This window comes from Podospora pseudocomata, chromosome 3 (genome assembly GCF_035222375.1).
Source record: "Podospora pseudocomata strain CBS 415.72m chromosome 3, whole genome shotgun sequence".
NCBI lineage: Eukaryota > Fungi > Ascomycota > Sordariomycetes > Sordariales > Podosporaceae > Podospora > Podospora pseudocomata.
This window is the reverse complement of record NC_085887.1, coordinates 1,640,133-1,665,539: the sequence shown is the minus strand read 5'-3', so window position 1 is coordinate 1,665,539 and position 25,407 is coordinate 1,640,133. Positions and strand designations below refer to the sequence as shown.

Genomic DNA, 25,407 nt, shown 5'->3' with positions numbered 1-25,407 from the left:
CAAGGTCACAGCTGGCTGGCTACACCGGTTGGTTTGGGACAGGGGCAATTCCATCTCGCATTCATCGACTAACAGTGTGATGCTACAATTGAAATTCCTCCCAAGAAGTCTGGGTCAGCTCACGACAGCCGACCAGTTCCAAGCCCCAAAACCGCGTTGTTGCGCTGCTGCTGCGGGAGGCGAAGCTGAGCCCGATATGGGGACCCGTGATCTGACAGACCACGGGGAATGGACCAAACATCGGGCTTTAGTTTGTGGTCCGCCAACATTCCCATCCTGTTTGAACACATCTAGAATATATTGAGTACCACAGCCGACGCTTCCATTCAGCGTGACACATGGACTCCCACTATGCGGCCATCTTCCAATCTGGCAACCCGATAGCCACCCCTGAGTTCTTTACACTGTTACTCTTCTGCGTCTACATGGAGATAAGAAGTTGCAAATACCGAGGTCGGAACTTTTAAACTGTGCAATAAGCAGATGTGGAAGCTGAGAGAGAGTGCGGGGTCCTCGGTAACTTAGGTACGTGTCTGCGGCCGAGTCAAAGGTGAATGACCTGAGACCCCGTTCACGAGGAAGAGCGAGAGGTCAGCCGACACCCCGGCCGCCGCCTTTCGTTTCGATTCTCTTTGCCTCTCTCTTTCTCCTTTGAGCCAACGAGGGGGGTTTTGCTATGTGGTAATTATTGGATTCTAGACCATACAAGACTTGACTAGTCGATGATAAACGGTTGTTGAGGATGCGGTGAAGGGAACAGCACAGACAGGGCTAAGTATCGAGATCCGAGAGGGGAGGGTAGGATGACGTCCGTTATCCTTATCGTTATCGCGCGCGCGCGCTTGGAATGCACCTTTGCCGGCCGGCTGTGATCCTCAAAGACTGGGGGCCAGCTGAATCGCGTCAGCGGACTTGTCCGGAAGAACTCACTTGACGCGAGCATTCCGATCGAGAGTCGGAGAGCAAGACGGACGAAACCGGTAGATATGAATGATTACCCATGAGAGCACATGTTTGTGTCGTGAGATGGCTCTGGAGATGGTAGTGATGCAGTTAGCAGAAGGGTGAGCTTGGCGGGGGCCGGTTGTGGGGGTTCCTGCAGCTCTCCACAGAGGCATCCACTTGTATGGTGCAGTGGTGGCATCCGACTCCAATTGTCAATTGCCAATCGCACCTCGCACCTCGACCATGTTCATCTCGAGACATCATCCCCGTTCTCATCAATGTCGAGATGCCATTGCCCGTGGGTAACACGAGTCCCGTCAGTGGCTGCCCGTTCAAGGAAACACCGGATGGTCGATGCATCATCCTCCTGCAGGGCACCCGAGGGCAAGCGTTGGAGAAGGGTGTGGTGCATGGGCCGGCATTTGACATCCGGCATGAACATCTTGATGTCTACAAGCTTAGGTTACCCCAGATGACGCCGTCACTGCTAACATCTCTAGGGGACTACTGGGACCACGACCGCTTCCAGTTTGCTGACGAAGCCACTGGAGGTGGCTTGGAAACGGGCCTGACGGTGGTTGTTTCATGTCCGCTAAACCGGTTTACCTTGATCAGGCCTGGGCCGCCATTTCATCATGGTCAACCCTGAGAGAAGCCAAGAATATCTCTTTCGAGCACTGTCCATGTCCACGTCTCAGCTGCAGCTGCTGGGTGCTCACAAGTGTCACACGCCGACCTGTCGTCACTTGTCACTCCCACTCCCACTCCCCACCTCCCGCTCAAGCTTTATCACCCGCACCCGCCATCCTCACATGGATCCTGGGCATTCCCAAACAGGCCGATAAGCCTCCTTGACTGAGTATAAGCCTCTGTTGTGTCCAGCCCCTTCCTATCTCGAGGTCTCTCCTTTCTTTTCCCTCTCTCTTGTTCTGTATCACTCTGTCAAAGAACTATACACCTATACATACCTCGTTATCATCAGCTGGAGCCCAAGACACTCCTGTCGTCCTCAGTTTGTACTTTCACATCCTATTGGCTCGTTGCAGCTAGTATTTCCTCTTTCGTCATCTCGGCATCTTATCGCGATTCGCCAACAGGGGCTTGTCAATTACACGCCCTGCTCACTGCCTTCATCTGAGTCACCCGGCCGGCGTCCCGAAAGAGAAGACCCGGGGCCTTCTTTGTGTTGTTTAAAGTCAAGCGCTCCTGGAAGCACTTGACCTGTTTGAACAATCACACAACCAAGGAAACAACAAAGACGAGCCTTTCCATTTCACCCGCCCCAGGGGGGCTTTTGCATCATTTGTCAGGGTCCGTTGGAAGCTACCACTTACACCCCAACCCACTCTTATTTCAACCTCTCACCCGGCAACCGGTAAACTTTACCATTGATTCATATCCTGGGGACTTCCTGGAAACCTTTTCCCACACACACATACAACCTGCTACTTTCCTTCTTGTCACATCTCATCGATAGATTGTTCAATCATCATCTTTGACATCTCCTACCATCCTCGAAGCTCTTCTTGCGGACTATTCCATCCCCGCGCTGCGCTTCACGAGATACCTATCGCCTACTACTATATCTACTTTATCGATACCTATCTCATCCATCTTCAACTATCACCATGGCCAACCTCACCATCGAGTCCCGCCAATTCGAGCGCGATCTCCGCCACAGCGCCAAGGAGCGAAAGCGCGTCAAGGACCACAATACCAAGTGGCAGCATGGCAGCCGCTTCCTCTCTGGTGTGGTGACTGAGGGCTTCTGGGACCAGGTCAAGCCTGTCAAGTACTCCAACGATGCTCACATTGCCAAGATGAAGCCAGACAAGAGATATGTTGATCGGTATGTCCTCTGCATCCCCTTCTTTAGTCAACCTTACTCTAACATATCCTCTCTTATTATAGCTACCACTTCGCCCGCAAACCCACCGTCGGACAGAACATTGTCAAGGGCCGCTCCAACTGGTACACTCCCGACTCGGTCATCAAGAACAACCTCGCCAAAAACATCAACGCTGCTGACCTTAACGACGTTAACGCTTCTACTATTCCGACTTTAGCTCCACAAGACGATGTACTGTACTCGTTTGACAGGCATGACTCTCCCGACCGGCCGGTGACGCTGGAGGTTTTTGTCAAGGCTAGGAACACGCAGAAGGAGACGGAGAAGCTGGTGGAGAAGGAATATGAGGTTGTGGATGGGAACGGGGAGGCGGTGAAGGGGAGGAAGGCGAAGAAGGTGTTGCGGAGCGGGACGAGTGAGAGACGGGAGGAGAATGAGCCGGTGGTGGTGGAGGGGGGGTTTGAGCTTGTTTAAGCTTGACTTACGGCGGCGCATCTTTCCCTTTGTATAACTTGCTTGAGTGTTTAGCGGCACCTTTTTTTTTTTTGGGGGGAGAGCGGTCTCGATGATGAGCATATGACGGGACGACAGTACGACTACTGCTGGTCGGATCGTCATGACATTATACTACATTTGGTGGGCGCGCGCGGTTGGCATTTTGACGAGCATGGGATGATGGATGGGGGCATGACATGAGGGTTTATTATGGGTTTATTTATTTATTTCAGGATTATGAAGCATTTTAGTAGTACGCTGATAGGGCAATCAATATTTTCGATTCTGGAGAGAGATTTACCTTGCAACACAACATGAGCAACATTAGGATACTATGAGATGTGAAATGAAGGGTTTATGTATTTGTGGTTTGTTACCTACGTACATTTTGCTTGTTGATGTGTCTGCCCGGCTTGTTGCGACTGTCATTCAGCCTCTCTGCTCAAAGAACTGCTGGACGTTGATTAGGGTTGCAGAAGGGGGAAGACTCGTTAAGCGGACTTCCTTCCACGCTTGAAAAGAGCACACAAATCGACCAGACCGGTCAGCGGAGACTCACTCCCATCTACTAAATCTTTCCGAACTCGAAGACTGATCAAGCCATCGGGTCGATGGAAGGAATGACGGCGCATATAGAAAGGACACTGGTGATTTCTTTTTGTGATTATATCCTGCACTGCAGCAAAGCAGGTGCTGAACCTTGCCCATGGAAGATAGTCAGCAGGTCTGAAAAATATAATTAGCAGGTTAAAAGATACCGTAGGTTAACAGGCCTTGAAGAATCGTCAAAAAGTCTTATTCCCTACCCACCTAATTAAAAAAAATGCACAAGGGTGACGGTTGCTATCCGTGTTACTCTACATTGCAATAACGATTATTTTATCCACAACGCAATAGTTCATATCATTCATATCAGTAGGGGTGATGATTTGCTGAGTTGGTGGTGAGTGAAGTGAATGCAATGGAAAATACTTCTTCTGGTTGTTGTCTGATGTTAGGGATGCTCTAGATAGAGTTGTTCAATATCGTTGATTTGCTGTGGAACAGGGGTCGCAAGGAAAGTAACTCGTCAACAATCACCTTTCACCAGCATCCTTTCAATTTCACAAAAATAATTTGCTCTGCCTATCTGCCTATCCCTCGATCTAGAGAAAAGCAAAGCGAGTAGAAAGAAAAAAAAAAGGAAAAAAGGAAAAACAAAAAAACAACTCGCTGATAGCCCCAAGCCAGCTCCTCCAGCCCAGATTTCGGGCCCCAAAGTATTCATCCCGAGTACCTTACATAACAACCTCCATAACCCGCAGAAAAACATCCTCCCATTTTCATCAGCATTTTGCCTTTTATGATCACTAGTGCTAAGCCGTTATCCCCTCCCAAACTCAACAGTGTTATACAAAAACTCAACGACAATGCCTAACTAGGCCTCCACCCCGGCTTCGCCTTGAGCAACTTCGTCTCATGATGAAAGTCAGAAAAGCTCTTGACCATGTGGATCCACTCCTGCCTCGTAGTAGACCCCGGCTTGTCAATCCGGTGCTTGAACTGCGACATGAACGGCACGAGCGCAATGCCGTTCGTGTGTCGGGCCAGCGCCTCGTAGCACTCCTGCGCCGTGATCTTAGCAACCGGCTTCGAGGACGGAGGCGGCGAGCCGCTGGGCGTTGCGGTGCCCGTCTTGGAAGCTTGACCTGTTTCTCACGAGTTAGATTTGTATGACAAGGAGTGACAGCAGATGGAAAAAGCTTACCGGCTGGAGCAGGACTGCCCGCCCTCGAACCAGAAGGCGTCCCACCAGGCCGCTGCGCCTTCATCTTGAACTTCTTCTTCAGCATCGCACCGCCATCAGACCCCTCCCCAGCGGTAGCCTCCCCGTCACTCGTAGCCCCCGGCATGACCTTCGGCCGGCCAGGAATAGGAGTGCCCATCCGACTCGGCACGCTAGACCCCTTGCCAGTCTTCATCTTCTTCCGGGCCGTCTCGACGTCGCTCGACTCCGACATCTCCGGTGAACCAGCCCGCTTCAACTTGCCCTTCTTATTGGCAATTGCGCTCTTGGAAGGCGTGGTGTTCCCCTTGGTATTAGACCCCGAAGTGACAGGCTCAGGCTTCTTCTCCTCTTCCTTCTTCTCTTCCTCGTCGGAGTCGTCGGAATCCGAAGAGTCCGTAAACGGATTGTTAGAGTCGCTCTCGGACATGTCGTCGTAGTCCATCGCCTTCTCCAGTTTCACCAATCCCTTGATCGTCTGCTTTCCTATCATCTTTCTCTTCAGCTTCTCCAATTGCCTCTCCCTCTCCTCTTTCTCAACCTTGTCTTCCTCACCCTCACCGAACAAGTTGGAAGCCAGCTGTTCTTTGCGAACACGCTCCTTCGACTCCTTGGCGTCCTCATCATCCGCCTCAAAACCAGGAGTCTCGTCATCATCTTGGAATTCGTCGCCAGAGATATCCAACTCGTAGTCATCCTGTCTCTCGGATCCACGAGCGGCGCGAGAAGTGGCGCTCTCAGTCTTGACCCTGGTAGGGCCGTTGAGGAACATTCTCGTCTCCAGCTTTTCCCGCAATCTTTCCTCTCTCTCCTTGTCCTTCATGACCCATCGCTTGACCTCCTTGACCTCGTACATGAGCTTTTCAGCGTCATCGAGCGAGAGGGTGTCAAATCTTGGCTTCTCGTCAAACTTGTACCACCGCTCCAAGGGGATCATGCGGAAACGCGCGCCGTCAATAACGAACGCGACGTTGCTGTCTGAAAGACCGGCCACATAAGAGCCAACCCACACGCCGGCCTTGCCCTCGGCATCCTCAAGATGCCATGGAAGTGTCTCCTCGTAGCGCAGGCCGGACTGCTTCTTGTGGGCGTCGGAGTGCTTGCCGTAAAAGGCGGAAGCTTTCTCCTTCTTGTTGTTTGTCTTCGGCTTTGGGTTGTTGTCCTTAATGACCGGGGCCATCTGGGCTTGATCAAGGGCCCGTTGGGCCTCCTTGTCAGCCTTCATCTTTTGGATGCGGTCCATCTCAGCTTGCTGCTCGGGGTCCATTGGGACATCGTCTTGCTTCATAGCCATCCGATAAGCGGGAGGAAGGCGCGGGTCGCGACGGTGCAATGTGACGGGTCGGGGAAATTGGTCCTGATTCAACAAATCAATGTCGACTTCTGCTCCGCCCATCTGCTTGTGCAACCGCATGACATGGTGGCGAATTCCTTCGCGGAAAGCCTTCTTGGTGAGGACAAGAGGGAACTCCTGGACGCTGCCGGCGGGTTGATCTGACCAGCCACCATGCCGTGCGCGCTGTTGACGCAGCTGCTCGACCTTGCTGGCATATTCTCTCTCGATTTCCTTGTCAAGCTCGCCGGAGGAGTCGACCAGCCTTTTGGCCTCTTTGCCCTTTGGAGGTAAGGCGTGGAGGGGTTTGGCTCTGGGTTTTACTCTCGCTCTCAAGGGGTCTGTGTTGGGTTTGCGGCGGATGAAGGTTGGGGCAGCGCCTGGGGGACGGGGAGGCCCAGGCGGTTGCTGCTGTGGCGCGCTCATTGTGTGGTGACTTGTGAAACTCGATGGAATGAGTGGACGACTGGAAGGCGCGTCAATGCGCCGATGGTAGCACGGAGGAGGCCCGCGAAAGAAAGATGCAATCGATGGCTCAAGTCGTCATCAAGAGCGCGACTGAAGATGGCGGCGCGACAGAGTAATCGGCAGCGAGATTCTGGCGTAAATCGATCGATCTCCGAAAACTCCTTGGTTGAACCCGGTCGGCGGCGGATATGAGAGAAGTGGTCGTCGATACTTGGGTAGTGGTCGGTGGTTGTTCGTTGTCAATGCCAAAAGTTAACCTCTGTCAAAGAACTTGGAGTGATCAATGGCGACGGCTGGCAGCGGGCATGGATGACAAAGGGACCCGCTAAAAAGGCAGCCGCAGATGGCTTGGCAGAACACTGCTGGGACCGGGTGAGCACAGACCACCCTGCTCGACCATCAAGGGTTGGCGGGGTTGATTCCAGAATTTCTCTCTTGTAAGTCGAGACTCGAGAGGGGCATGGACTGGAGAGGTTTGCTGACCTTTCCGGACAGCGGCAGATGCTGGGATACGAGGTAATTAAACCCAAACCCAAGCCCTCTGGAGAATAAGTACTAGCTGAGTTGAACCTTATGCTCTTGTGGCAACTCTAGTTGTCGAGGCTCGCTCCCGCCACTGTTCGAGAGCATGTGTGAGTTTTTGATCTGGCTCTGGGACTGGATACCACCTACCATCCCAGGCAATCACCATAAAGAGAGCAATGGAACAGCAACGGCAGAGCAATGATAAGACTCATTTCACTTCGATGTAGTATATGAGAGCATACTAAGCCTATACCAGCCAATCACGACAGGATGTTGCCTGGAAGTCAAGTGCTCTCTGCCTGCCGTGACTCTCGTGTCTCACCTTCTCGCTCCACCGGCACCGTGGAGTTTGAAACCAAAAAAACGCTTGCCCCACAAAAAAGTGCGCGCCTCCAGACGCTCAAAAGGGTACCTTTTTCTGCCGTCCTCCCTTCTCAAATTTTTTGAGGGTATATCTCTTGGCACCAAACTCTCACGATCCCTAGCAACCATCAGCTCAAATATCCAGTACCGACCGATATCCATATTCAAAATGCGTGTCGTCCTCGTGAGCGGTGGTGTCATCTCGGGCATTGGCAAAGGTCAGTTCCTCTGTTGGCTGAAGTCTCTCCACCACGCTCCAATCGAGGGGCAGTCCGTTTTCTGATAGCGAGGAGGGGCCAAGCGCTGACCTGCTTTTTTTGACAGGAATTATTGGTATGTGGTGACACATTCATTCGTCGCCTGCCCTCTGCTGTCTCCTCGACTAACACACACACGCAGCCTCCTCGTCTGGTCTTCTTCTGAAGACGGCTGGTCTCAAGGTCACGGTAGGCGTTACTGTAAAAACTTCATCCAATTCAGTAGCTCTGGGCTCATCATGTTCTCTTCCAGGCCATCAAAATTGACCCCTACCTCAATGTTGATGCCGGCACATTGGGGCCTCTAGAGTATGCCACCAGCTCCCAATACGAGACAACCGGCGCATAATTAACACTTGTAATTCAGGCACGGCGAGTGCTTCGTGCTTGCCGATGGTGGTGAATCTGATCTCGATCTTGGAAACTATGAGAGGTAACTCGTATCCGTCTCATCTCTCCTTGCATGAGACCAGATACTGACGCTTGTCAGATACCTCGACATCCAACTAACCAGGGACAACAACATCACAACCGGCAAGGTCTACCAAGCCGTCATCGTATGTCTGATCGTAAATCTGCATCCCCTTCCAGGTCTGACATGATTCCTGTGCCATAGGAGAAAGAGAGAAGGGGAGATTACCTTGGCCGGACCGTCCAGGTCGTGCCTCACATCGTCCAGCAGATCAACGACACCATTGAGCGGGTTGCCAAGATCCCAGTCGATGACTCGGGTGCGACGCCAGATGTCTGCATCATTGAGTTGGGTGGTACCATTGGTGATCTCGAGTCTGGGCCTTTCGTAGAGGCCCTGGTGCAGCTGAGACACAAGCTCGTCAGAGATCCCGAGTCCTCCTTCTTCAACATCCACGTCTCCTTCGTTCCACTGATCCACGGAGAGGAGAAGACCAAACCCACCCAGCACGCCATCAGACAACTCCGGAGCTCTGGTCTGGTGCCAGACCTTGTTGCCTGCCGGTGTGATGCCTCCCTCGACGATGCCACCATCAAGAAGATCGCCTTCAGCTGCCAAGTTGATCTCGACCAGGTCATTGGCGTGCATGACATGGAGACAATCTACCAGGTTCCTGTCCTTCTTGAGGAGCAAGGTCTGCTCACGCTTTTGCACAAGGGTCTCCAGCTCGACAAGATTCCTTTGGATGCTAGCAGAAAGGAGGAAGGTGCCAAGCTGTGGGATCTCTGGAAGAAGACCATTGACGTCCCCAAGGATCTCCAGCCAGTTCAGCTTGCATTGGTTGGCAAGTACACCTCCCACATGGACTCCTACTTGTCGGTAGTCAAGGCGCTTGAGCACGCTTCCATGCACCTCAAGCGCAAGCTCAACCTGATCAATGTCGACTCTGAGCATTTGGAGGAGGCCATGCTCAAGAAGGACCCATCCAAGTACAAGGACGCTTGGGCTGTTCTGGAGAGTGTTCAGGGGGTATGTATTCCCCCTAATTTTGGACGATTTTTTTTTCGGTAGCTGAGATTCATCCAGATCATTGTGCCCGGTGGTTTTGGCAACAGAGGCATCGAGGGTATGATTGCGACGGCCAAGTTCGCTCGTCAAAAGAAGATCCCCTATCTCGGTATCTGCCTCGGTCTGCAGGTTGCCGTCATTGAGGCGGTCCGGGATTTGCTCAGCAGGCCCAATGCCACCTCGGAGGAGTTTGACAACAACGCCGAGCACAAGGCTGTCATCTTTATGCCCGAGGGCTCCAAGGAGTAAGTGCAACGAGAAAACGAAAGTCCCAGGACATGGAGCTAACAAACCTGTAGGAAGATGGGTGGTACCATGAGACTTGGCACACGGCCAACTCTCTTCCAGGCCGGCACCGAATGGAGCAAGCTCCGTGGCCTCTACGGAGGTGTTGAGGTGACACACGAGCGTCATAGACATCGTTATGAGGTCAACCCTGACATGGTTGATGAGCTTGAGAGCAAGGGCTTCCATTTCGTTGCCCGGGACGATGTTGGCAACCGCATGGAGGCATTTGAGCTCAAGGACCACCCATACTTTGTTGGCTTACAGGCCCACCCCGAGTACAGAAGTAAGGTCACTCGGCCATCGCCACCATTCCTGGGCTTCGTGGCATCCAGCGCTGGGCTCTTGGACAAGGTGCTCAAGGAGATTGCGGAGGAGAAGGTTGTCGTGAACGGGCATCACTTTTAGGTGGAAGTAGCGGATCTAGCGTGATGAACATTGCAGATAGACCATATCTAGACCAGCGTTTTTTGCAGCCCAATTAAAAAAGTAAAATAATCATCCAAGACCACTTTCCTGCTTGGTTGTCTCAAAGGTCCAGCTGATATGGCCCGTGCACGGTAACCCTTGGCGCTTTCCGAATCGCTCCCAACTCACAGCGATAGTGGGGTCATTCGCTGAAGTTGTTTCCCTCACCAGCAATGAAATAATTGTTGCTCTACAACCTTGACCGAGAATTCTACAACTTTCCTCCAGAGGCTCTACCAGTCTGCTGCGGCTGGCAAAACAGCTACTACTTTGGGATCATCATTACCTTCTACCCAGCATTGTCAGACGCGTTTGCAAATTCTGCCAACTCGGCTTTCATTCATACTTTTTCGACCAAGCCAAACAAGGCTGGTTACATACTCCCGTATAGCTCTACGCGGCGCCATTGTGAACCCAAGCTAGTCAACAAAAGCTACCACGCCGGCGACCTTCTCCCTAACTAGCCCTATGAGGCCAACCCTCGTTTTTCCATACCCACAGCATTGACTGGCACGCCGTCGAGGGGTTCCAAAAGTCAGACGGGTCATTTTGTGGAAAATGGCACAACCCCCTCCTCCATCTGGTCAGCCTGGCCAGGGCCTCGAGGATCGTTTTGGGAATATGACGATTGCAAGTCAAGGCCCGTCTACTGCTGGATCGCAGCAGCAGGGGGTTATTGCTGAGACTCAGGTCGTGGTGGATGCCTCTGGACAGAAGCGTCAGAAGCGTCTGAACCAGAGTCAGCGTCGCGAGCTGGCTGCTCAACTCACCATCCCCATCGACCCTCGGCCTCTGGTTCTACCACCGCCGGTATCCCAACCTCAGATTCTACCACAGCCGGTGTCCCGGCATCAGAATCAGCATCAGCATCAGCATCAACGGCAGAATTCCCAACACTATCAAAACCAGCAACATTTCAACCAACAACAGCGTGGTGGCCATGGCCATCAGTCTCGAGGCAGTGGAGGCAGGGGAGGCGGCCATTGGCAGGGACAGCGTGCTAACCACAGACCTCAAGGCAACGGTCGTGGTGTTTTACAGGAAGAAGCACCAGCTTACCGGCCTCACTCAGCTACTTTCCTCCCACCTAACCAGAGGCAAGGCGGCGGCAGCGGTGGCGGTCAGCCTCATGGATGGCCACAAGCCCGGGGACCTCAAGGCAACGGTGGTCTTTTGCAGGGAGAAGCACCAGCTTACCGGCCTCACTCGGCTACTTTTCTCCCACCTGACCCAGGTCAAGGCGGCGTTCCGTTCACACAACCGCGGCACCAAGTCTCGCGATCTTATCAGGGCCCCAAACAAATGAATCCTCCTGCGGAACAGTATCCCGTGGATGTCATCACCCCAGCCCTTCCGTCGCCCGTGCGGCCCGACCTTCAGTCACCTCGGTTTAGGAACCAGCCGCCACACCCTCACCGTCATCAAACTGTGGGTAGTGGCAGTGCATTTAGCATTACTAGGGAGGTTCTCGCGCAGGCACAACATCTGGAGAACATCTGCAACGAAGTCGTTGCAAATGCCGAGATCAATCCCGCTGAGATTCAAGAGAAGGAGGCTTTCCGAGTCAGGATTGAGCAGGTCGTCCGGGATGTCATTACCAATTTCGAGAACGAAAAAGCCGGCGAACCGTGGTTTCCACGAGAGAGTGTCCAGCTGAAGTGTTTTGGAAGTCTGATGTCTGGGTTTGCAACCAAGGACGCGGATATGGACTTGGGCCTGTTTGCCCCGTTGTTGGACCCTCAACCAGAGGCATCAGGTTCTCCGATACCGAGGCTGATCGAAAAGGCTTTTCTTGACATGGGGTTGGGTGCGAGGCTGCTTACCCGGACCAGAGTGCCTATCATCAAGATTTGTGAGAAGCCGCCAGAGGAGTTACGGGTTGCGCTATTGAAGGAAAGGGAGGGCTGGGAAAAGGGAGCGGTAGAGGCCGAGGTTGATGTAGAGGATGCGCATGACGAGGTTGAGCCTATCCGGGGAGCTGAAGAAGCACAACCGCCTCCTGCGCCTGGAAGCGAAAGTCAACAGCCGGCACGTGTTGTCGAGGAAAGTGAAGCGGTATCTACTCCCGAGCAGCTACTTGAGTCTCTCAAGCAAGATGGACGGAGTCTGACGAATTACTACAACGCCGCCAAGAAGGTTCTTCGAAAGCTTGGGGGCTACGACATAACCCACACCAACATCTCCTCGATGACGCCCGAGTGGATCGAGCCTCTTAACCGGGTCTGTCTGGCGTTTGCGCGGGGTGTTGCCAACGAGAAGGTGCGGGAGGCGCTGTTGAATTCCAGGAATCTGAACGAACACGAACTTCTCACCTTGAAACTGCCGAGGACCCTGTTGGGGGTTTTGTTCCAGATCGAAGGAGAGATGCTGGCTCAGTCGTGGGAAGATCGACCGGTACAAGAAAAAGACGATAATTTGGAGCGGCGGTCTTTTGCCACCTTGGCACGCTGGAGGGACCTCATGCACCGCAGCAATGTCGGTCAGGATCCGCTGACGTACCAGAAGGAAGTCCAGAATTATGTTGAGACGCTGAAACGGATTCCGTCGCTTGCGCTTCTTCATCTTGCGCAGATGCCGCATGAGCCGGTGGTGGCTTTTCACAAAAGGGCGAATCAGCTGCTCGTTGAGTTGGGCGGGTGCGACGAGTCGTCAACTGGGGACACGATCCTTCCGATTGTTATACGGCATTACATCAACGGCATCTGGAACAGCGAGGTTCGCGAGCAGGTGGATGAGTTTTCGAAATTCCCCTACGCCTCAACGTTGGGAGCCGTGGCGAAACGGCACAAGAGTCTCCAGCTTGCGCTGGATTATGAGAGGTGTCTCCAGAAAGGGCAATATCAGGAACCGGCGGCGAGTTTGGTGAGGTGTTATGTTGCTCTGCTTCGGGGACCGATGACGAAGAACGACAAGACTGGCGAGTTGGCTGTTCCCCTGCCGGATGAATCCGATGAGCTCATGGCAACGATCAAGCAGCTGGGGGACCCAGCCATTGAACCGCCCAACCAACCGCGAGATCTGCACAGAGACCGTCTCGAGTTCCCAAAGTCGAACATAGGCGTCCAGTGCGACATCAACTTCTCTGCTCATCTAGCGGTGGAGAACACGACCCTGCTGAGGTGCTACTCCCTCTGCGATCCGAGGGTCAGGCCGCTCATCTTGTTTGTCAAGCACTGGGCCAAGGTGAGGCAAATTAACTCGCCCTACCGGGGCACGCTGGGGAGTTACGGGTATGCGATCATGATGCTGCACTACCTTATCAACGTTGCGCGGCCGTTTGTGGTGCCTAATTTGCAGCTCCTCGGCCCGTCTGGGCAGCCACCACAGATGTGCAAAGGGTACCCCATCCACTTTTGGCGAGACGAGGCGCAGATTGAGAGGCTGGCGAAGGGGAACGAGCTGACGATGAACAGGGAGAGTTTGGGGATGTTGTTGAGGGGCTTTTTCGAGTATTATGCCCATAATAACCACAGGACGGGGAAGGGTTTTGATTGGGGGAGGGATGTGATTTGTTTGAGGAGGCAGGGGGGGTTCATGAGCAAGATTGAGAAGGGGTGGACGGGGGCGAAGACGGTGGTGGAGAGTCCGGCAGGGGGGGTTTTGTCGCCGGGGAGTGTGGGGGGGGTTTTGTCTCCGGGCGGTGGTGGTAGTGGTGTTGGGACTCCGGGTGGTGGTGGCGGTGGTGAAGTAAAGGAAGTCAGGCTCAGGTTTTTGTTTGCGGTGGAGGATCCGTTTGAGACGGATCACAATGTTGCCAGGACGGTGACGCACCAGGGGATTGTCAAGATCAGGGATGAGTTTAGGAGGGCGTGGGGGATTATCAGGGGGAAGGAGGAGGGGGAGTTGTTGGAGGATGTGGGGGAGGTGGAAAGGAAGAGGGCGAGGAAGGAGTTTGAGGGGTTGTTGGGGGAGTTGCATGGGGGGCTTCTTTAGTGGAGGAAGGCCAAATGGGAGGAATGGGCAAGGGAGAGGGAAATTCGGCGGTGGAGTTGGACAAAGAGGGTGGGTGGTACAAGCGGTGGTGAATAGGGAAAAGGGTGGGAAGGCGGGTTTATATAAAAGGAGAACGGAATAGGGTGTGTATTCTAAAAAATGGGTGTGAGATTTTGTGTAAGAGTATGGTTGTGTGTCTGTAATTTTTTGTATTTTGCATTGTTGTTTGGTAGCTGGTAGTTAAAGCGGCTCATAGCAGCGGAGACTGGTGCGGTGGGATGGCAATGAAGTGTGTTGACAGATGTTTTTTTTTATTGTGATCTCTTGGTTATACCGTTGCTGGCTTTCATGGGTAGACTACTGGTATTTCTCTCACATTGTTTTTTTTCTTGCTCTCAAAGAGTTTTCTCCCATTGTATATCCTTAGATAGTTTCTTTTAGGGGTAGAAGTTTTACCAATACACACTCACAGTGTTGCTCATTTGTAGTGTCTATCGAGGAGAGAACGCTCTCCTCTAATGTTTTCCGTGTGATGTGGTGGTACCTTGGAGTTGCTGTTGAACACATCTCGTTGACAACATGTTTTGTAGACTTATTAGACAGCTGAGACAACACTCTTCTACACTCACAGCCGATGAGTTTGTTGATGATCCTGTGTATTTTTTTTTCGGTGTGAAATTTATGATAAGGATGTGTAGGTGGATGACTTTTATAAATGGGCGCTACGTAGGAGAGGTGGAGATGTGATAGGTGGTATGTATTAGGTCTTTGTTATGTGTTGCAATGTTTGTGAGTGTGTGAACGAGAGAGATGGAGGGGTGGGAGAATAGGTACGCAAAAACGGAAAGAAAGAAAAAAAAAACAAGGAAAAGTGAAAATTAGAAAGAGTAAGAATATATGGGATATAGCTTGTCTGAGGAAGTATATTAAGGAATATAGTATGAGAGACATTTGTGTGTGTGTGAGAGAGAGAGAGAGAGAGAGGGAGGGAGGGAGATAGCATGCAAACTACAGGTATATCCAGAACCTAATGTGATGAGACTTGATCATTTTAATCTTGGGTGCATCGACTTTCCATCAGATTGCGGATAAAGAAAGCATCATCATATTTCCTGGGATTTTGGTGAGATGGGCTTGCAAGAATATCTCGGTCCTGGGTCATTGCTAGAATAGGTACACCGTCAAACTTGATATCCAGATTCGGTTGCACAAAAAGGCGGGTATCAAATTTCTCATCTTGTACAAAACTTTACATCTCCCACAACCCTCTAAATTTCACCCAGTTAAAATCGTCATCCACTTTCTTGGGCTGAGGTTAGTTTCCAGTTGGCACTGTTTGATCTGAGACGGTTGACTCACCTCATCCTTCATATATGACAACACATAATGCTTGGTAATATGATAAATATAATACAATTGACTTCATAGCCTTTCGAGCAGAAGAAGACATCAATCACCCAGGAAACATCCTCCCCATCAGCAACTCGTAATAAGCCCTCTGCTCCGACTCGCTGCCGAGCGACGGGTCAAAGTCTGGGTCGTTGGAGTCGGCTATTGGTTCTGGGTTGGAGCCCATGCTGTAGAAATCTGCTATTGTTTCGTCTGGGGCGAAGCCTAGAGAGGCGAGGGTTTGCGAGGTCCTCATGGCTCTGTGTTTAGACTGTTAGAAGTTGCGAATTGAAAAAAAGGAAGAAACAAGGACATACGCCTGGGCAGCATCTTTTGCTACAATGTCTGATAAGCTGGCGGAATCTTTTGGTTGGAAAGGAGAGCCCAGTTGGGGGAATTGTATTGGAGTTCTTGGTTGTTCTGGTACCACGTAGCTTGATGCTGATTGGCTTCTTGGGGCGGGTGGTTGGAGTGTGGCTCTCTTTGCTGGTGGTGGCCGGGCGGGTGGTTCTTCTGGTGCGTCTTCTTCGTCGACTTCTTGTGATGGTAGAATGTTGTTTTTGGTATCTAATGTGGTCTGGTTATTGTTGTTGTTGTTGTTGTTGTTGTTGTTGTTCTCTGTGGGTGGAGTGGGTGCTGGGCCGTTGTGACCAAAGAAGGCTTTGAAGACTGAGCTCTGCTGCCACTTGCTGATCAAGGCTTCCTGCTGATTGGAATCTTTGATAGCGGTTATCATGCTCTTCCCGGCGGCTCCTCGTAGATGGCCTTCTATCAGGGCGTCAAGTCCAGGGATGGCGTCCAGTACAGCTCCCCATGCGGCGGCACTCTCCTTGTAGGTGTTGAGAGCAGTGCGGTAGCCTTTTTGGGGACCACGTCTCTTGGTTGGACGGAGATATAAACATGGCTTGTTATGTTTGGTACATACACTGCATTTTGGCTTGCCATTGTCACATGGCTGATGGTTGACATGGCAGAAGTCACAACTATGAGATGGGTTTGAGTGACACGTCAGTGGTGTAGAGAGAGTGAGACACTTACGCACGGGAGGCCTTCTTCCTCTTGCGGGGATTGGCCGGAGCCTCACTCCCGGCATCGGCGCCGGTGTCACTGGCTGGGGGAGGCGGAGGGCCGGAAGCGGTAGCACCACCGGAGACGGGGTTGGTGTTGGTGGCTAGGGGAGCGCGTTCCTCAACGGAGAACTCCATTTTCCTGGGGCTTCGGAACGGGCGGGGCCCATAGACTTGGTCGGAAGAAATACTTTATCCACAAGGAAGGGAGGGAGCAGCAGAGCAGAGCCAGCCAATGCCGTATTTCGGTGGGAAACAGGTGTGTTAGAGTTGGCAGGAGAAAAGCGCGGTGCCGAACGCGGGGACTTTGATTTGCAGGGAAATCGTGGGGGCTCGGGCCCACGCTTCCGGCGCTCTTAGCACCCGGCCCGAGCCAGTGCCCCGGAAGCGCCCCTAAAAATTCAACGTCTACGGAGGCGGGGCGTGTCCGGGGGATCACACGGCACGTCTTGGTCTCCATGTCTACCCAAGGTAGTCTAGATATTTTGGCATTGATTCATTATACACATTTCAGGACATCTGTTACAAGTTCATTATTCAACATGACGTGAACCTCGAGTGGAGTTTAACCTCCGGCAGGGCCCAATATGCCAGGGCAGGTAATGGATGGCCTTCAACTTAAGCCTGCTGCACCCTCCTTCTTCATGGTTCCCAGTGGAGGTTTCTTGCCATCTCGGCCGAGAGGTATCATGACAGCTGCCATTCGTAGCATTCATACGTTGCATCTGTTCCATGATCTCCCATTGGACATCATGTGCTTCATTATTTCAAACTGAATTTGTGCTTTGCATCTCCCGTAGCCACTGCCATGTTCCCCGCAAACGCTGGCGCGTTTCCTGGGGCATTGCTGGGGCAGTGACCCACTAAACACCGACGACCCGGCACCCGAGTCCCGCTGTCGCAGCATCGTTGCGGGGGGGGCTTCACTGCCCGGGCCAATGCAGGGTCTACATTTTCCCGCCTGCCAGTCCCGACCGATTTGCCGACATTTCGACGGTCCAAGACGGCGACTGGGAGTCGGGCCTTCATCTGCGGCCTGAATTGTGTCTGATTATCTGATAGGTAGATGCCCTCACTCATTATTATTCAGTCTCACAAATCAAGATACTGGCATCACAAGCCCCGTCTCGACTTTTCATCTCGTCCCTGATCACGCACCAATGGTCCAGCTCACGGTGCCATATCGATACCACAAGAGACCACCGAGCTGAGGACCATTTCAACAGCCGTGTCGACGCCACGGACAACACCATGGCTCCACCAAAAAATGAACGGGCCTTCGAGGCAAACTCATCCATTGTCCTCGTCGGATGCCGCGGGGCAGGGAAGCGGACCTTGGGATTCATGGGAGCTCTTCACCTACGCCGACGACTGGTCACAGAGGAGCACTACTTTGAGAAAACCACGGGATTATCACGTGGGGAGTATCTCGCCCGACATGGCAGGGAGGCCTTTGCCAGGCAGGATATCGAGGTGTTCAAACGAATGTTGGACAGCAACAGGACCGGGTGTATCATCGAATGTGGCATGAGCAGCCTTACGGGGGAGGCACAGGACGCACTAAGACAGTACTCCAGCACCAACCCAGTCGTCTACATTCACCGCGAAAAGGAGCAAATTGCCCGGCATTTGGACGCTGCCGACCTTCAACAGCTCCTGAAAGCCGACGGGCGGCATAGAAGCTGCTCCAATTTTGAGTACTACAACCTCTACGATCCCCCAAACAAATCTGGGGGTCACATTTCGGGCACGAGCTCGGGGGCCAGCACACCACTGAATGGCCGACAGTCTGGGCCATCGAAGCTTTTAAGTGCCAGGGAAGATTTTACCAGATTTCTCGACATCGTCACAGGGAGGGGCGCCACCAAGGCCTGGTTGGAGAGCCCATTTTCTGTGAGCTCAGTGCCACCGGAATTCCGGTCATATTCCTACGCGTTGCGACTCAGACTATCCTATTTGATGGACATGGATCTGGAATGGGAGGATTTTGAGGCGAGAGGAGATTGCGTCGAGTTCATCATCGATCACTGGCCAGACGATCTGATGAACGTTATTGCGAGACAAATCGCCTTGATAAGGAGAAAACTCGGCATTCCAATCATCTACCATGTGGAAGAAAACCCACGAGGGGAAAGAAGACGAACGCCGGAAGAAAAAGACGCCATGGATGCTGACTTGTTGGAGCTGGGCCTCCGTCTCGGCGTTGACTATATCAGCCTAGATCTCCAGCGCCATGACGAGTTTGTGAACCGGGTACTACGGCACAGAGGAAGGTCAAAGATCATTGGGAACTTCTGGTACATGGGCTTTGGGGCCCTTGCTTGGCAGGACGACAGACAGATGGAAAACTACAAGAGGGCTCAGGGGCTAGGGTGCGAGGTGGTGCGGATGGTCCGCTTCTGCACAAATGACAGCCCGGCTGAGCTTCTGGAAGGCTTCAAGAAGAGGCTACAGCAGGAAGTACCAGACCCAAAGCCACCACTTGTGGCCTACGACTTTTCCGTCCTCGGCGTTCGGACACCACTGCAAAGCAGGATTTTGAATCCCGTGAAGCATCCAGATATGGAGAATGAGCGAGACCACCTTGCCACGGTCTCTACCTACTATCACTCGTATGAGTTGCTTTTCCGGCAGTTTCTTCTGGATCCGCTGCAGTTTTACGTGCTCGGCTCCCACGTATCATATTCGCTATCACCGGCCATGCATAGTGCGGCCTACGACTTCTGCGGGATGCCACACACTTTCCAGGATGTAACGTGCTCTACGATCGACAGGCTGAACCAGATCTGCCTATCAGACTCTTTTGGGGGGGCCAGCTTGACAGCCCCTTTCAAGGTTGCCATCATGCCCCATCTCAAAGTCAAGAGCCACCATGCCACCGCGATAGGAGCAGTCAACGTACTGCTTCCACTCAGGGGAAAGACGAGCGCCATTCTCGACCATGCCAACTCTCGAAACAAGGCCGGGCCTGCACGCGAGTTCTTTGGTGATAATACCGACTGGAGCTCCATTCTGACATGCCTTCGGAGGGCTATCAGTCCACGGAATTATGTCCAGCCATCTAAAACTACCGGGTTAGTTGTTGGCGCCGGTGGCATGGCCAGAGCTGCCATCTATGCGCTGATTCAGCTGGGATGCCGTAATATCTTTATCTACAACCGAACAACACCAAATGCCAACCAAGTTGCACAGCACTTCAACGACTGGGCGGCAACACAGGGAATTGTGGGCACAAAAGGAGGGTCACATGAAATCTGCCGAGTCCTTCCATCGCTGTCAGAGCCATGGCCTCGGGCCTACCAACCTCCCACGATGGTGATCTCCTGTGTTCCAGCTACCAGCGCGAATGGGTCCGCGCCTGCTGATTTTGAGATGCCTCTGGACTGGCTTAGGAGTCCGACTGGTGGCGTCGTGGTCGAGGTAAGCATCAGATGAGCCAGCTTTTGTGATATCTAGGTATTTTGCTGACTTTTCTGCTCTAGTTGGCCTACGAGCCTCTGGTAACTCCATTGGTAGCCCAGATGCATGCTGTCAGAGACCACATGTCGCCATCATGGGTGGTCGTCGACGGGTTGGAGGTGGTCGCGGAAATGGCCATCGAGGCCTTTGAGCTGATGACTGGGCGCATGGCTCCCAAGAGGCTCATGAAGGAGGTGTGCAGGAAGACGTGGGAGCAGCAGCAACAACAGCAGCGCCAAGGCAGCGAGATGGCAATGTCGTCTTACTGAACGGGGAGACTTTTGATACGAGCCGAGATTGATGAATGGATACCCTGAGCACTCTCTCATCACAAATGATTGACACGAATATGGCATAGGTCAAACCTACTTTTGCTGTCCCAATTATTTTGTGGGGAGGGTGCCCGAGTTTGTGACTGATGTTTCTTTCTGGTGTTCGAGGGCACTTTCCTGCGCGGGGGCTTTTTCACCATGATCCTTCCACTTCTATGGGGACTTTTCGTTGCGAGAGCCTAGGTTTCTTCCCTTTCGGGCTCACTCTCGGGGCAGTTGACGGGCCCCTGCCCCGACCAAGTTTCGGGGAAGGAACCTGCCTTCCAGAGGTCTTGTGGTTCAACGACATCTGGGTTTTTCCCTCTTCCCCTCTCCCTCTCCCTCTCCAATCACCAGTGTCATCAGTCTATCGCCAGTATCATCAGTCAGCCCGCGATTGTTCGTTCGTTACCAGTAGATTTACCGACATCAACACGCAGACACCATTCAGCATCACCACCATGGCACCCGTTGACAAAAGGGACCCGAACACAACGCTCGTGGTCACAACGGTGGTATCCTCCATCTTGGGTGGCTTGGGTTTTTTGCTATTTCTTATATCCTGCGTCCGTTTCTGGGAGGCTGTGAGACGTGATGAGCTGGAATGTGGCTAGAGGTCTTTCGGGCGTTATATGTGCTGCTGCGCTCTACCAGCACCACCCGAGCCAGCAACCCCAAAGGCGGAAAGCGGAGGAGTCGAGGAGACGGAGCTGGACAAGCTCACGCCAGAGGGTAAACGAGCACTGAAAGGAAAAGACAAAGAAGTCGACCTAGAGGCAGAAGTCGACTTAAAGGCAGAAACCGTCCCAGAGGCAGAAGTCGCCCCAAAGGCAGAAGTCGACCCAAAGGCAGAAACCGTTCCAGAGGCAGAAGTCGCCCCAAAGGCAGAAGTCATCCCAGAGGCAGAAGTCGTCCCAAAGGCAGAAGTCGTCTCAAAGGCAGAAGTCGTCGCAAAGACAGAAGTCGTCCCAAAGGCAGATGTCAGAAGAATACGCCTACGAGACCCAAATACAGAAATCAGAGGAATACGCGCACGAGACCCAAAGGCATTACGCAAACGAATCCGTTACGATATAGGAGAAGGCCCCCAGCGAGGGGAGTCATCTACAACAGCTGCTCAGCGTGTTCCGGGAGGCCCCCAGCGAGGCGAGTCATCTACAAAAGCTGCTCAGCGTGCTCAAAACGATAATCCTTCTGAGGAAGATTCTTTTGAGGAGGACGAAGAATTACGAGAAGTCCCGCTCCCCCCTGAGTGGGTATGTAGACGAAAGGACAGCGGCAAAGTTTTTATCAACCTCAAGACCGGGAAGGAGACCTATGATGATCCGCGAGGAACACAGGAACAGCTCGAGAACGTATGGCGGCACCCGGGACGTCGTGATTTCCCCCCTGACTGGGATGTATTTTGCGACTCTGCCGGCAGACATTACTATGCCGACTTCTCCAGAAGCGCACCCAGAAGGACGCGGCTGGACCCGCGAGGTGATCGCATTCCAAGAGGTGCTGGGGGAGAAATACTGACGCCGGAACATTGCCACGGTTGGGTGAAGTTGCGGACGCGTGACCACATTCCTTACTACATCAACAAGATCACAGGCGAGAGGTCGTGGGAGGATCCGCTGGAAAGAGAGGGGGGTAGGGGAACACCACCAGTGCCGCCGGAGGATTTGCGCAATTTGCTGAGTTTGAAGAGGGTTGGAAACGCGCCTCGCGATGTCAACACCAGCACAGGCGGCGAGGAGACGCCAGAGGACCCGCGAGCTGCTTGGCGGGCTCCAGCACGTTTTGTGGAGGCATTACAGATGATACCGGACCATTGCCCCGGTTGGGTGAAGATATGGACGGCTGGAAATGTGCCTAAATATATCAACACCGGCACGGGCGAGGTGACGGTGGAGGATCCGCGAGATTAGCTAGCTCCGGGAGCGGCTGCGAGACCACCGCTGCAGCCGGACGAGTTGCCCGGTTGGGTGGCGGTTCAAATGCCCGAGAACGTGCTTCATTATATCAATATCAGGACTGGCGAGCTGGCGGAGGAGGATCCGCGAGATTTGCTGGCTCGAAGAGCTTGTTCTGATCCACTGCGGCCGTGGGTTTGGCCCAGTTCGACGAGGTTCCGGAGGTGTGACGGTACGCTAGCTGGTGCGGGAGCCGGTGAGGGATCCAGTGCTAGAGGGGGTGAGGGATCCAGTTCTGGAGCAAGTGCTAAAGCGAGTGCGGAAATAACACCAATGGAAGTTTTGTCTAGCAACATGATGTTCCGGACGCGTGACGGTACGCTAGTTCCAAGCGGTGGTGCAAGAGCTGATGTGGCTTCGGGTTCTGGCGGGGGTGCTGGAGCGGGTGCGGGATCCAGTTCTGTAGCAAATGCTGGAGCGAGTGCGAGAAAACCAGTGCAGCCGGAAGTTTTGCCCAGGGTAATGAGGTCCCGAGCGCCTGGGGCCCCGCCTCGCTATATCAGGCGTACCAGAGGCGAGGGAACTGGTGCGGGAGCTGGTGTGGCTTCGGGTTCCGAGGTGGATGCGGGATCTAGTGCTGGAGGGGGTGAGGGATCTGGTACTGGAGGGGGTGAGGGATCTGGTACTGGAGGGGGTGAGGGATCTGGTACTGGAGGGGGTGAGGGATCTGGTACTGGAGGGGGTGAGGGATCCAGTTCTGGAGGGAGTGCGGGATCTGGTGTTGGAGGGGGTGCGGGATCCGGTTCTGGAGCAAATGCTGGAGCGGGTGCGGGAACAACACCAGTGCAGCCGAAGGTGTTGCCCAGCTCAATGAGGTCCCGGACGCCTGGGGCCCCGCCTCGCTCTGTTGGGCGAAGCAGAGGCGAGATGACGGAGGAGGATTGGCGAATTGTACGATCTCTAAGAAATGCTGTGGAGGCAGTAGCACGGCGGTCGGTGTCTTTGCCCCCACTGCGGCGGCCGGTGTCTTGGGCCAGCTCGTCGACGTTCGTGACGTTCGGGACGCGTGATGATACGCTGGCTCCAGGAGCTGGTGCTGGAGCAAATGGGGGAGGAAGTGATGGAGTAAATGGGGGAGCAAGTTCTGGAGCAAGTTCCGGAGCAAGTTCTGGAGCAAGTTCTTAAACAGGTGCGGGATCCAGTGCTGGAGAGGATGCGGACGTGAATGGCAAATCGAATCATGAATGAGGCATGTCTGATTCGAAAAGGAGGGCATTACACAACAGCAGACGACACTTTTGCTCGGCAGTCTTGTTTCAACTCAGCGGTTTTTTCTTTCTTTCTGTAACATGGGGGAGGTATGAAATCATACTGGTTGGTTTGTGTTGATCAGGGGGTCAAGTTGTTGAGGGAAATTAGTGCGAGGAATGTAGATGATGTAGCGATGTAGTTAGTAGGGGTGCGGATGAAGCGTGTAGTTTGTGTTTTACCAGCCCTTACTTGGTTGATGGTGGTGTGTATGTGTATGATATGTATGATGCGTATTTGTGTTATTTGTATGGTTGTGTTTTAGAGGTATTGGATGGGTTGGTGGGTTTTGAAGGGGTGCTGATTATCTTTAGGCATAAGGGGGTGTTGGCTATGTTGAAAGGCGTGTATATCATTTTGAGAGGAGTACTTATTTTCTTGAGAGGAATGGTAGCTATCTTTAAATGCGTGATTCGGGGATGGCGGGGAAGTAGTAGGTGCTTGGGATAGGGGGGACGGGAGGGATAGGGGGGACGGGAGGGATAGGGGGGACGGGAGGGATAGGGGGACGGGAGGGATAGGGGGACGGGAGGGGGATAGGGGGACAGGAGGGATAGGGGGACGGGAGGGATAGGGGGACGGGAGGGATAGGGGGACGGGAGGGATAGGGGGGACGGGAGGGATAGGGGAGGTTGGTGTGGTGAACTGGTGGTGGCTGGTGTAGTGGGACTGTTGTTGGGGGTAACTGATGGTTGTTGGTAAGGGTGGTGGTGGTGGTGATGGGTTTTGGTCGATGATGATGGAGAGGGTGAGTAGGAGGAGGAGGGCGAGATCGAGAAAGAGGTTTAGGGCGGTGGTTGCGAGGCCGATTTTGGACCAGGTTGGGGTGAGGGGTTGGGTGGTGGTTTGGGAGAGGAGCGGGTGGGTGAGGAGGAGGTCGACTTGTTTGGCGTGGTAGCAGAGGCTGGCGGCCCAGAGGCCGGTGCCGAGGAGGAGGAGGAGGAGCAGGAGGAGGATGGGGGTGGTGAATATTTGGTGGGTGTTTCGGGTTGGGATGGAATGGGTGAGGCAGAGGCAGAGGGCTAGGAGGAGGTGGATGCTGGTCTGGGGGGGTTAGTGAGTGATATATTGGGGATATGAGAAGGAACCTACTTACGGCGATGATGGTGAGGATTGTTGGGGTTGTGGCTAGGTTGAAGACGTAGGTGGAGGAGTAGATGGCTACTGCGGCTAGCAAGACTTGGGCTGGGAGGATCCAGTTGAAGGCTCGGGGGATGTTGAATCTTTCGGGTGTCATTTTGAGGGAGGATTACCCCTGGATCAAGAAGACATGGGAGGGTGAGGTTGACGGTGGTTTAAGACACTTTCGACATTTGCTTCACTTCGCGAACATGAGAATGGCTTCAAATATAAGGCTGGATATCAGGTAGAAGGGGCCAACATGAACCGTTGAAGATGCCCACCATATTCAAGAGAAACTGCGGCTGATGAACTCGAATAACAACATATCGCTGTCATTGGGCTGGCAGACAGGCAGCCACTCCGATGAGATGCTGCTCGATCATGATAGGCGGCATTTCGAGCGCCGCAGAGACGATATGCATTTTACACCTCACAACCCAAAGAGCCAGATTCAAGTGAGTTTTAGGTGGTGGGTGAGGTTGAGAGGAAGTTGGTGTTTGGGAAGCAAGCCACCGGACCCTGGAGGTCGATGTGCTCCACATAATGTTAGTGTTCTCGCAACTGTTTGCAGCAATGCACTAACACTTTTTCGAGAACAACCCTACCCAATACCCTCTTCCACCCCACAAACCGGCGGCCTTTCTCTTCAACACCATCCTTCCTTTTTTCATCAGAATGCGGATTGCT

At 53.2% G+C, this 25,407-nt stretch overlaps 8 protein-coding genes across 8 annotated transcripts; 5 read left to right on the top strand and 3 right to left on the bottom strand.

Moving 5' to 3' along the window:
• Nucleotides 1–88: 88 nt before the first annotated feature.
• On the top strand, nucleotides 89–3,596 carry QC762_304630 (uncharacterized protein). The gene is made up of 2 exons (XM_062888758.1): nucleotides 89–2,794; nucleotides 2,857–3,596. Exons 1-2 carry the CDS (start codon nucleotides 2,574–2,576, stop codon nucleotides 3,266–3,268), a joined length of 633 nt encoding a protein of 210 aa, XP_062744666.1. The 5' UTR covers nucleotides 89–2,573; the 3' UTR covers nucleotides 3,269–3,596.
• Nucleotides 3,597–4,370: 774 nt separating this feature from the next.
• TFG1 (transcription factor IIF subunit tfg1) lies at nucleotides 4,371–7,545 on the bottom strand. Its single transcript, XM_062888757.1, has 3 exons — nucleotides 7,528–7,545; nucleotides 5,037–7,471; nucleotides 4,371–4,977 (listed from the first exon to the last, which is right to left on the bottom strand). Exons 2-3 carry the CDS (start codon nucleotides 6,811–6,813, stop codon nucleotides 4,703–4,705), a joined length of 2,052 nt encoding a protein of 683 aa, XP_062744665.1. The 5' UTR covers nucleotides 6,814–7,471; nucleotides 7,528–7,545; the 3' UTR covers nucleotides 4,371–4,702.
• Nucleotides 7,546–7,831: 286 nt separating this feature from the next.
• URA7 (CTP synthase ura7) lies at nucleotides 7,832–10,272 on the top strand. Its single transcript, XM_062888756.1, has 8 exons — nucleotides 7,832–7,937; nucleotides 8,143–8,189; nucleotides 8,254–8,309; nucleotides 8,368–8,433; nucleotides 8,491–8,557; nucleotides 8,617–9,441; nucleotides 9,499–9,725; nucleotides 9,780–10,272. The coding sequence occupies exons 1-8, from the start codon at nucleotides 7,913–7,915 to the stop codon at nucleotides 10,171–10,173; spliced, it is 1,707 nt and encodes a 568-aa protein (XP_062744664.1). The 5' UTR covers nucleotides 7,832–7,912; the 3' UTR covers nucleotides 10,174–10,272.
• A 519-nt stretch (nucleotides 10,273–10,791) lies between these two features.
• QC762_304600 (uncharacterized protein) lies at nucleotides 10,792–14,166 on the top strand (the record flags this gene model as incomplete). Its single annotated transcript, XM_062888755.1, has 1 exon — nucleotides 10,792–14,166. The coding sequence occupies one exon, from the start codon at nucleotides 10,792–10,794 to the stop codon at nucleotides 14,164–14,166; it is 3,375 nt and encodes a 1,124-aa protein (XP_062744663.1).
• Nucleotides 14,167–15,250: 1,084 nt separating this feature from the next.
• On the bottom strand, nucleotides 15,251–17,104 carry QC762_304590 (uncharacterized protein). The gene is made up of 4 exons (XM_062888754.1): nucleotides 16,594–17,104; nucleotides 15,873–16,538; nucleotides 15,526–15,815; nucleotides 15,251–15,469 (listed from the first exon to the last, which is right to left on the bottom strand). Exons 1-3 carry the CDS (start codon nucleotides 16,758–16,760, stop codon nucleotides 15,620–15,622), a joined length of 1,029 nt encoding a protein of 342 aa, XP_062744662.1. The 5' UTR covers nucleotides 16,761–17,104; the 3' UTR covers nucleotides 15,251–15,469; nucleotides 15,526–15,619.
• Nucleotides 17,105–17,581: 477 nt separating this feature from the next.
• Nucleotides 17,582–20,437, top strand: QC762_304580 (uncharacterized protein). The gene is made up of 2 exons (XM_062888753.1): nucleotides 17,582–20,042; nucleotides 20,105–20,437. The coding sequence occupies exons 1-2, from the start codon at nucleotides 17,874–17,876 to the stop codon at nucleotides 20,348–20,350; spliced, it is 2,415 nt and encodes an 804-aa protein (XP_062744661.1). The 5' UTR covers nucleotides 17,582–17,873; the 3' UTR covers nucleotides 20,351–20,437.
• Nucleotides 20,438–21,024: 587 nt separating this feature from the next.
• On the top strand, nucleotides 21,025–23,164 carry QC762_304575 (uncharacterized protein; the record flags this gene model as incomplete). The annotated part of the gene is given in 5 exon segments (XM_062888752.1): nucleotides 21,025–21,487; nucleotides 21,503–22,278; nucleotides 22,342–22,735; nucleotides 22,854–22,933; nucleotides 22,958–23,164. 5 exon segments carry the CDS (start codon nucleotides 21,025–21,027, stop codon nucleotides 23,162–23,164), a joined length of 1,920 nt encoding a protein of 639 aa, XP_062744660.1.
• Nucleotides 23,165–23,998: 834 nt separating this feature from the next.
• QC762_0052590 (uncharacterized protein) lies at nucleotides 23,999–25,192 on the bottom strand (the record flags this gene model as incomplete). Its single annotated transcript, XM_062883514.1, has 4 exons — nucleotides 25,002–25,192; nucleotides 24,695–24,919; nucleotides 24,245–24,642; nucleotides 23,999–24,038 (listed from the first exon to the last, which is right to left on the bottom strand). Exons 2-4 carry the CDS (start codon nucleotides 24,833–24,835, stop codon nucleotides 23,999–24,001), a joined length of 579 nt encoding a protein of 192 aa, XP_062744659.1. The 5' UTR covers nucleotides 24,836–24,919; nucleotides 25,002–25,192.
• Between the last annotated feature and the right edge of the window lie 215 nt (nucleotides 25,193–25,407).

What these genes read in the sequence shown, in the direction of transcription:
- QC762_304630 (XM_062888758.1), top strand. Translation starts at nt 2,574, where the DNA reads ATGGCCAACCTCACCATCGAGTCCCGCCAATTCGAGCGCGATCTCCGC. An exon ending in GACAAGAGATATGTTGATCG is followed by an intron (nt 2,795 to 2,856) that starts GTATGTCCTCTG and finishes CTCTTATTATAG; the next exon opens with CTACCACTTCGCCCGCAAAC.
- TFG1 (XM_062888757.1), bottom strand. Translation starts at nt 6,813, where the DNA reads ATGAGCGCGCCACAGCAGCAACCGCCTGGGCCTCCCCGTCCCCCAGGC. An exon ending in GGGCAGTCCTGCTCCAGCCG is followed by an intron (nt 4,978 to 5,036) that starts GTAAGCTTTTTC and finishes CGTGAGAAACAG; the next exon opens with GTCAAGCTTCCAAGACGGGC.
- URA7 (XM_062888756.1), top strand. Translation starts at nt 7,913, where the DNA reads ATGCGTGTCGTCCTCGTGAGCGGTG. An exon ending in CGGCTGGTCTCAAGGTCACG is followed by an intron (nt 8,190 to 8,253) that starts GTAGGCGTTACT and finishes GTTCTCTTCCAG; the next exon opens with GCCATCAAAATTGACCCCTA. An exon ending in TTCTGGAGAGTGTTCAGGGG is followed by an intron (nt 9,442 to 9,498) that starts GTATGTATTCCC and finishes AGATTCATCCAG; the next exon opens with ATCATTGTGCCCGGTGGTTT.
- QC762_304590 (XM_062888754.1), bottom strand. Translation starts at nt 16,760, where the DNA reads ATGGAGTTCTCCGTTGAGGAACGCGCTCCCCTAGCCACCAACACCAAC. An exon ending in AGGAAGAAGGCCTCCCGTGC is followed by an intron (nt 16,539 to 16,593) that starts GTAAGTGTCTCA and finishes CCCATCTCATAG; the next exon opens with TTGTGACTTCTGCCATGTCA. An exon ending in GCAAAAGATGCTGCCCAGGC is followed by an intron (nt 15,816 to 15,872) that starts GTATGTCCTTGT and finishes GTCTAAACACAG; the next exon opens with AGCCATGAGGACCTCGCAAA.
- QC762_304580 (XM_062888753.1), top strand. Translation starts at nt 17,874, where the DNA reads ATGGCTCCACCAAAAAATGAACGGGCCTTCGAGGCAAACTCATCCATT. An exon ending in CTGGTGGCGTCGTGGTCGAG is followed by an intron (nt 20,043 to 20,104) that starts GTAAGCATCAGA and finishes TTTCTGCTCTAG; the next exon opens with TTGGCCTACGAGCCTCTGGT.